The following is a 10,000-nucleotide window of genomic DNA, read 5'->3' on the forward strand; positions in this document are numbered from 1 at the left end:
CTCCCAGGCACGGTCGTAATACTGGGCATCACGCGTCACGTCACCCAGCAGGCAGAACAGGGACGGGGTCTCCTTCTTCTCCAGCTCACGACGAAGAATTTCCTCAGCCTGGGTGAGAGAGAGAGACAGGGAGGGAGAGGGGGGGGGAGAGAGAGGGAGAGAAAGAAAGGGAGTGAGAGGGCGGGGGAGAGAGAGAGGGGAGGGAGGGAGAGAGAGAGAGGGGAGGGAGGGAGAGAGAGAGAGAGAGAGAGAGAGAGAGAGAGGGAGAGAGAGAGAGGATAGGTAGAAAGGGGAGAGAGAGAAACACAACTTTAGTGATGGATGAAAAGAGAGTGATAAAAAGAGCCTGAGCGAGATGGAGAAGGCGATCAACAGAGAGATGAGACAGGCAGAGAGAACGATATGCAAGTCAGATTCCAGACAAAGTGGGTATTGGTATTTATACTTGGTATTTTTGTCTTTATTCACAAAATACCAACTTGTGTCCCAACTTTTCTGGAATCCGTTTTTTTTTTTGTAGACAAAAAAAAGAGAGAAAGCAAAATAAATTCCATGAAGTTTCAGACAATAAGGGGGAGATGCGCCGGTACCAAATATGAGACCAAATATGGCTCCGGGTAGCCATGGGCCCCAATCCCAGTCCAGTCCACTCCTAATCCGTCTCCAACTCATTTCCCCCTTCTTTCCACTGTTTGTTCAGAATAAAAAATGGTAAACCCAAAAATATGGTTGGATCCAAAAAAAATATATGGTTGAACCCAAAAATAAGCCCTGAAAAAGTTATAAAGGCCATGGTCCCCAGACGTAAAAGAATGTTGAACGCTCCAAATCCCCAGATTGATCAAGGACCTGATAACGAAACAGCAAAGTTATAGCTCAGCCCTTGGTTTCAATTTTTAAACGTCTGTACAAAAAGGAGACAATCCGCACATTTCAGGTCTGATGAAGGTCTAAGGACCGAAAGCTCGCAAGTCCACAAGTAAAGCTTTGGACAAAAAAAGACGTAAATTGTGCAGATTGTCTTTTTTTGTACAGAAACTTCAACTTAATCCTGCACCTTCTAAACCAATCACCACTTCAGTGTTAAACTTCTACCGTCTTTCCCATATCTGGCATTCATGAGGCATCTTGTGTTCGACATAGGCAATAGAATACCAAAGCAAGTACTGAAGTCAACAAGACCGTCTGTGTAAAAAAACCCCACCTCATACCTTCATCGGTCTTTAAAACAGACCTTGGATCTGGTATCCACCCAATATTATTGCAATGCCTATAGATTTTCCACTCAGTAACATTCTCCTCCCTTGGCCTGTGATGTATAATGTATTGGACTAGAAGAGTGGAGTGGAAGTACAAGTACTTAAGTTAGAAACTGACTTAGAAGTAGAAGTGCTCTTCTAATACTCAAGTGTTAGTACAAAAGTAAAAAAGTGAAAAAGTAAGTTCTACATTTCAGTACTTCAGTGGATTACTTAAGTATTTCTACATACTAGTTACTATACAACTCTGCCCTTGACCTTTGTGTGCACTCTTCCGCCCTCTTATCGTGTCCATCAAGGCAGGCTAAGGCGTCAGACACACTGGCCGAACGGAACGGGAGCGAGACGAATAAGGTCTTTCATTGCAAGGGGGAGGAATCCCCCTTTAGGCAGACCTAAGCAGACCTAACAACTGTTCTATTCAATGCTAGGAGTTTTATGACACGCCCCTTTAGGCAGACCGGAACCTGGTCATGTTAGGTGGCCATAGAAACCTATTGTGTTGGCATATCTCTATATACTTAAAGAATCTCTGCTGACAGCGTGTGCGTGCGCGGCCAGTCCTGTTCAAACCCCCTCCACAGCCAAAGCTAGCGTGCTACTTTGCCATTCATTTGAATGAGACACCGCCGGTCGCCGGTGTGAAAAATACGCTCCAGTTCTACTTTCCAAATGCAGCGCGAAGCGGAGCTGGCTCCCGCGCCGCTGACGCCCGACTACCGCCGGTTGGTGTGTAAGGACGGATATGTTTCCATGTATTTTCAACCAACGCCGGTAAACAACGCTTCCGTCCCGCCCTACTGTGTAAACGGCCTAACATGTTAACACGCCAAGCTCCTGAACGCTGGGCTTGGTCTCCTTTTTGGATACCAAAAGGACTGCCAAGAAAATGGGCATCAAACACTTCTGTGGGCATTCCTCCCTCCAGCTCCAGCTCCGGCTCCGTTACCCAACACCCATCCTCGGTCTTGGGATGCACGCACGCGCATGCACACACACGCACACACACACACAAACGACGTCGTCCCGTGGCCTGGTACGATACGGGCCCCTACAGCAGTCCGTATGGGCCAAATTACAAAGGGGATTACAAATTGAACACAATACGCCATGTCTGGATCCAGAGATAGGGGAGCAGGGGAAGGATGACAGTAAGCACTAGTGGTCGTCTCTCATGGCGTATGTAGGAGCGGGAAAGGATCTGCACACTGCTTGCAAAAGACTTAATTTATTGGGAGCAACGTTTCGATCTATCATCGAAACGTTGCTCCCAATAAATTAAGTCTTTTGCAAGCAGTGTGCAGATCCTTTCCCCCTCCTACATATGACAGTTTTTTGATCTGGCACCTGCTGATGCTTTTTTGCTGGATGTGCGCACTTTCCACTACACTCGTCTCTCATGGCGTGCCAGCAGAGCTTAGCAGAGTGGAAGCTCCCTCAGGGGCCAGGAGAGGTTGAGGCGTTAGTTAAGCTAAGGCTCGTCTTTATCACTGTCCTTTTAGGGAAGGGAGGGAGGAAGGAAACTTGAATTCTGTATTTCACCGGTCCTTTCTGTGTGTGTGTGTGTGTGTGTGTGTGTGTGTGTGTGTGTGTGTGTGTGTGTGTGTGTGTGTGTGTGTGTGAGTGTAGGTGTGTGTGTGTGAGTGTAGGTGTGTGTGTGTGAGTGTAGGTGTGTGTGTGTGTGTGTGTGTGTGTGTGTGAGTGTAGGTGTGTGTGTGAGTGTAGGTGTGTGTGTGTGTGTGTGTGTGTGTGTGTGTGTGTGTGTGTGTGTGTGTGTGTGTGTGTGTGTGTGTGTGTGTGTGTGTGTGTGTGTGTGTGTGTCTGTCTGTGTGTGTGTGTGAGTGTAGGTGTGTGTGTGTGAGTGTAGGTGTGTGTGTGTGAGTGTGTGTGTGTGTGTGTGTGAGTGTGTGTGTGTGTGTGAGTGTAGGTGTGTGTGTGTGTGGTGTGTGTGTGTGTGTGTGTGTGTGTGTGTGAGTGTGTGTGTGAGTGTAGGTGTGAGTGTAGGTGTGTGTGTGTGAGTGTAGGTGTGTGTGTGTGAGTGTAGGTGTGTGTGTGTGAGTGTAGGTGTGTGTGTGTAGGTGTGTGTGTGTGAGTGTAGGTATGTGTGTGTGTGAGTGTGTGTGAGTGTGAGTGTGAGTGTGAGTGTGTGTGTGCGTGTGCGTGTGCGTGTGCGTGTGTAGATGTGTTTGAGTGTAGATATGTGTGTCTGTTGGGTGATTGGGCCAGTGCAAAGGCATGGCACACAACGCCTGACATGGGCCAGTGGAATATGGCGTTGTTATGGCGATGGGCTGGTTTTGTGCCCAAATGAGCTACCAGAGGTTGTTTTGCAGTATGTGTCCTAAATTGTTAGCAAACATGAGAACAGATTCCATTCGCACCAGATTGTGGTGTCAGTGCAGCACAAGGACTGGCCTGTGAGTGGGAGGCCTGACAAGTTTGCATTGCAACTTGAAAACAGAACTCCAGTCTATTTTCTGTGCGAGCGAGTACGTGCAATGAACGGGCTCCCGTTGGAATGTATCGATGGAGTCATGCAGAGTGGGGCTAGAACCTGCAACCCTCTGGTTGCCGAACATGCTCCTCTACCACAAAAGAAAGAAGTTTACCACACACTTTCTTGACTTAATGCTCGTTTATTTAGAGCGAACAACGCGTTTCGCCTCTGTGCGTCATCAGGTTCGATCAGGTATTGATGACGCACAGAGGCGAAACGCGTTGTTCGCTCTAAATAAACGAGCATAAAGTCAAGAAAGTGTGTGGTAAATAGAGATGCACCGGATCCGGATCCGGTTCCGGTTCCGGATCCGGCAGGATAATAGGATTTTTCACAGGATCCGGGTCCGGCAGGATCTTCAGCAGTGGATCCGGTATCCGGCATGTTACCTAAAAATCAGGGTCTGGTGCATCTCTAGCCTAGGCTTTTCAGTCAGTCTTTCACAACCCCAATCACTGCATGGAGTGAAAGCCCTTTGGAAGTGGCCGTTGCAGGCCGTGTGGCAATAAGCCTATGAGTCTAAAAAATAGTTTGAGCCAACGTAATAAAAAGGGCCCACCTGTGCGAGTAGACCATATGTTTCAACCCTTTCGTAGGATCCGGTATCCGGTCCTAAAAATCAGGTTCCGGTGCATCTCTAGTGGTAAACTTCTTTTGAAGTATTGAACTGCGTTTACCAGCACCTAAGAGCTGTGCATGGAACTTTGAACTGTTGAATGCTCCTCTACCACCTTAGCAGTCACCACCCGTACTGTCACTCATTACAAAGGCACCACCTGGTATGGGGTCATTTTTTAATCTTTTTTTTTTGGGATACGTATTTTTCTTGTTTTTTTCTGCCTTAATTATGATAGGATAGTGAAGTTGTGACTTGATATTAGCGGGGAGAGAGAGACCGGGAGGGTTTGGCAAAATTACCTCGGACCGGAATCGAACTCGGGTTGCCGGTGTAGCAGTTGAGTGCCCAGCCGATTGAGCCATGGCAGGGCCCAGGGTTTGGGTTTGAGCCATATTTACAGCCTATGGGTTATGGATGACGAAAGTTGAAAAAACTTAACCGGCTACTGAGACTCATTAACCGGTGGTTAACCGGTGGTTAACCGGTAATCTTAAATTATACAACGTTCGCGTACCTGATATGCATAGCACTGATTTTAATTTTTTTCATTTTTCACATAAGCCTTTTTGCCATGTCCAGTCACTGTTGCCAAATGGAAAATGCTGAATTATCGTTTTTTGGGTGCTTTTTGGGAGGAAATTATTATAATTATTATTATTATTATTACAACCGGTTAACCGGTGGCAGAAAATTTGAACTGGTTAAAGTTGATCCGGTCGACTATCGGTTAAACGGTTACCGGTTAGCATCACTACTATGGATAGCTCATCTCAACAGAGCAGCCCATCTCGACACAATACCAGATGGTGTTTGACTCCCTGAAGAAGCCATGACTAACACGCTGGGGACTTTTGAATGTCTAGTATGACCAAGCCATCACAATAAAGGCTTTTAAGTGTTTCTAAAGGAGAGTGCCTTGGATATCCTTCAGTTTTTGCAAAATACCAGGTGGATTGGACAAAGACATGGCACGATGGCACCCCCACACCACACCGCACCGCACCACACCACACCACACAACACACCACCACACCACACACCACACCACACCACACCAACACCACAGGACTAGCGGGAGCTAATTTAGCCTAATGCAGAACGAGGGCTTCATCTGGCCCGTCTCCTCATTTGTCCTCTTGTCGTAAATTAGCGGGAGGCTGATGAAATGCGAGCACAACTGCGAGATGTGCGGCCCAGGTCCAGCTAGTCATTTGTGAGATGGGACCGAGAGAGCTCTCTGGCACGCTCAGACGGTTATACGTGTATTTATTTATTTATTTATTTATTTATTTCGCAGGGCCAGTTTTACGGGAAAGCGCCAAATTGCTGCTGGGGTACAACAGCAGTCACAACACAACACACTATAGGGATGCCGAGTAAAGACGGGAAGAGGGAGAGGGGGGAGACGCGTGCGCGCACGCACGCACGCACACACACACACACACACACACACACACACACACACACACACACACACACACACACACACACACACACACAGGGAGAGACTACAGGCAGAGGTAAAGACAAAATAGAAAGAGAGATGGGAAAAGAATGAGAGAGAGAGGGTGTGTGAGTGTGTGTGTGTGTGTGTGTGTGTGTGTGACAGAGAGGGGGGGGGGAGGGGGGGAGGGAGGGAGAGAGAGAGGGTGTGTGTGTGTGTGACAGAGAGAGAGGGGGAGAGAGAGAGAGAGACAGAGAGAGAGAGAGAGAGAGAGAGGGAGACAGAGAGAGCGTGAGAGAGAGAGAGATAGAAAGAGAGAGCAAGAGGGAGGAAGAGAGCGGTAATGGGAGTAGGACCAAAACACTGCTAATTTAGCCCAGACAAACTGTCCAGACTGGGGGAGAGGCGCTCTTGCGAGAACGTCTGGCTCCATATCATTTCTCCCTCTCTGTCTAGCTTTTCGAATCTCTGAATCTCCATCTTTCCCTCTTCCTTTCTCTCCCTGGGTGCATTCCAATATGCAACCTTGCATCCTCCACTTGGGCTTGTGGCCTCACGTTTTGCTGACGCCCCGCCTCCGTGGAGAAAACAATTAAGTTTCCCCACTGTCAGCCTAGCCAAAACAATTTTTGGGGGACTATTCTTCATCCCGTTTGCAAATGAGAAAATGTCTTAACAATTGAGCTTTTGTGAGATATTGAAATATAATGCTGTTGTCAGTGATGTCATCATGACGTATTACTTCCTGGTTCGAGGCCACAAGCACAAGGTCCCATATTGGAACACACACAGTGTCTCCATCTTTGCCCACTTCGGGCTCCTCTCTCTTTTCCTACCTCTTCTCCCTCTCTCTCTCCATCTTCATCTTTTCTCCCTTCCTCCTTCAAAAATCACAAAATCACAAAATCCCAGTGCGAAATCCTGGAGGGACTGATTTGGAACACGTTATTACTGCATCCTAGTGGCCGTCTGCTAACCTTTATAGAGTCTGCCCAGTTGGACCCCATCAAGGCACTGAATAATTAGTGAGATGCATATTAGAGGAGAGGAGAGGAGAGGAGAGGAGAGAGAGAGAGAGACCCAGGTGAAAAACCCATATACTTAAAGTGTACTTTTTTGACCGTACTTAGTACAAAGTGTACTATTTTCGGCGATTTAAAGTGCGCTTCATTGCACTATTAGTGCGCTGAAGCACTACTAAAGCAGTACTTCAGCACACTTGCAGCACACTGAGGATGCTAAATTGGCACCGCTTTTGGACAACTTTAAGTGCACTACAAGCATACTTTTGAAAGTATGCTTCAAACGCGCTTTCCATGCACTCGTATGGCATTAACAGTGTGCTTGAGTACACTTCTATAACATTTTATTGTTACTTGAAGTTCAATAAAAGTATATTAACTTCATGCTTCTTTGGACTACATTGGAACACTTCAAGTCTGTAAAAAGTATATCATATTAAGTATTGTAAATATATTAACAGGTATGGTGGAAGTATATTTACAATACACTCCCAAGAACATGACATAAATGTGATACTACAATTCATGCTGGTCCTCAGAACTTGTACATTACACACAGCCACATGTCACAGTAGTGTTACAGTATGCATACCTAAGGCAAGGCAAGGCAAGTTTATTTATATAGCGCATTTCATACACAGGTGCAACTCAATGTGCTTCACAAAGTTAACAAATGTAAATGAAAGGAAAACAGGGAAATGAATTAGAGTCAAAAAAACATTTTAAAACATTAAGATAAAAACATAGGTAAAAATAATAATAAAATAAAACATAAATAAACATAAAACCTTGAAAAACAATTCTTATTTTACTTATTTACTTCTCTTATTTTACCGTCTTTTCATTCAATAATTTAAGAAAGCATCTGAGAACAGCTTTGTCTTGAGTCTAGATTTAAAGCTATCAATAGTGGGTGCATTTTTTACGTCATCTGGAAGCTGGTCCAAAGCTTTGAAGCATAGAAGCTAAAGGCTGCCTCTCCACATTTTGTTTTGACTTTTGGAATCACCAGCAAATTCTTCTCCGTTGACCTTAGTGACCTGGCCGGTGCATACAGCTGAAACATATCCAGTAGATATGTGGGTCCCATTCCATTTAATGATTTAAATACAAGTAGCATTGCCTTAAAATCAATTCTGTAGCTTACTGGGAGCCAATGCAGCGATCTTAAAATTGGAGTAATGTGGTCAAACTTCCTTGTCTTTGTAAGAACCCTTGCAGCTGCATTTTGTACCAGTTGAAGCTGTTTAATGGTCTTATTTGGGAGGCCAGTAAACAGACTGTTACAGTAATCGACTTTACTAGAAATGAAGGCATGTATTAGCTTCTCCAGATCATTTTTAGACCATCAGGCCCCTAAATTTAGAGACGTTTTTTTATGTGATAAAATGCAGACTTAGTAAATAGCTTTCATGTGACTGTTGAAATTTAGGTCACTGTCAATGAGGACCCCAAGATTTTTTAACTGTTTCCCTTGGTTTCAGTCCCTTCGTTTCAAGGATAGTAGCAATCTTTTGTCTCTCCTCTCTTTTCCCAAATATAATACTTCAGTTTTTTTTCTGTGTTCAGCTGGAGGAAATTGTGAGACATCCATTTGTTTAATTTGGTCCATGCAATGATAGAGTGATTCAAGGGGGGTGTAGTCATTGGGGGACATAGATAAGTAGAGCTGGGTATCATCCGCATAGCTATGGTAATTTATGGAGTTATTCTCGATAATGTGTCCCAGTGGCAACATATACAGATTGAACAGTAGTGGTCCCAGAATGGAGCCCTGGGGGACCCCACAATCCAGAGACATTGGTGATGAAGTATGTCTTCCAATGGCGACAAAAAAACTTCTTTGTTGTAAGTACGATTTTAACCAGTCGATCACTATGCCCGTAAAGCCAACCCAGTGTTCCAGTCTATGTAGTAGTATAGAATGATTAACTGTGTCGAAAGCAGCACTCAAATCAAGAAGTACCAAGACGGATGATTTGCCAGCATCAGAATTCACTCTTATGTCATTCATAACTTTGATAAGAGCTGTTTCAGTGCTGTGGTAGGCACGGAAACCTGATTGAAACGTATCGAAGTAGCTATTAGACGTTAGAAAGGCAGTTAATTGGTTAAAAACAATTTTCTCTATTATTTTACCCATAAGTGGTAGATTAAATATGGGCCTATAGTTGTTTAGTACCAGTGCATCCAGGTTGTTCTTTTTCAGTAAGGGTTTCACAACTGCTTCTTTCAGACAGCCTGGGAATATGCCTGTTTGTAGTGAGGTGTTGATGATCTGAAGTACATCTGGTGATATTAGGTGTAAGATGGATTTGAAGAAGGCTGTTGGTAGAATATCTAAGTCAGATGTAGAGGAGCTAAGACTTTGTACCGTTCTATTAAGAATGTCCACATCAACTAAATTAAAATTCTCATTGAGGTTAGGATTTAACTTCACCGTAACAAGTTGGTCCGAATCTTGGGTCGGTTGCACATGTGTGAGTATGTTTGTACGTATTTTTTCAATCTTACCTTTGAAAAAGGATGCAAACTCATTGCATTTGCTGACTGAGAGGAACTCAGAGGGCATTTGATTTGGGGGCCTTGCTAGCTTTTCCACAGTGCCAAACAGGACGCGTGCATTATTAATATTTCTGTTAATTATGTCAGAGAAAAAAGATTGTCTAGCTTTAGAAATTTATTGGTTGTATTTCGAGAGTGCGTGTTTATAGATTTGGTAGTGGACTTCAAGTTTGGATTTACGCCACTGTCTTTCAGCCCTCCTGCATTCTTGCTTTAGCAATATAACTGTGGGATTCATTCTCCAAGGGGCTTTTTTTTTGTCCCACTGTTTTGATTTTTTCGGGGGCAATAACATCCATAATATGGGTCATCCTTGCATTAAAATTAACCATGAGATCATCAGCATTCTCTGAAGTTTGACTTTGGATCTCTGAAAGTGCTTGCTGAAAGAGTGAGGCTGTCTCACAGTTGATTATACGTTTTTTGACTAACAGATTCCCTTTGAACATGAGGGTACATAGAAACATCAGAAAAAATGCAGTAATGGTCAGAAAAGCCATAGTCTTTGACACTAGCACAAGCATTGAGGCCTTTTGTTATTATTAGGTCTAGAGTGTGACCTTGGTTGTGTGTTGGTCCTGTTACATGCTGTGT

The 10,000-nt window shown here is 44.5% G+C and overlaps 1 protein-coding gene across 2 annotated transcripts in view; it reads right to left on the reverse strand.

The window, feature by feature from the left end:
• The window catches only part of ttc27 (tetratricopeptide repeat domain 27), a 291,191-nt gene that overhangs the window by 63,220 nt on the left and 217,971 nt on the right, over nucleotides 1-10,000 (reverse strand). For both annotated transcript variants that reach the window (XM_063191498.1, XM_063191499.1), the window contains exon 13: nucleotides 1-108. This exon is cut by the window's left edge and continues 120 nt beyond it. In XM_063191498.1, coding sequence (XP_063047568.1) covers nucleotides 1-108 — 108 coding nt within the window. The remainder of the gene's footprint in view (nucleotides 109-10,000) is intronic.

This window comes from Engraulis encrasicolus, chromosome 24, assembly GCF_034702125.1.
Source record: "Engraulis encrasicolus isolate BLACKSEA-1 chromosome 24, IST_EnEncr_1.0, whole genome shotgun sequence".
NCBI classification, from domain to species: domain Eukaryota; kingdom Metazoa; phylum Chordata; class Actinopteri; order Clupeiformes; family Engraulidae; genus Engraulis; species Engraulis encrasicolus.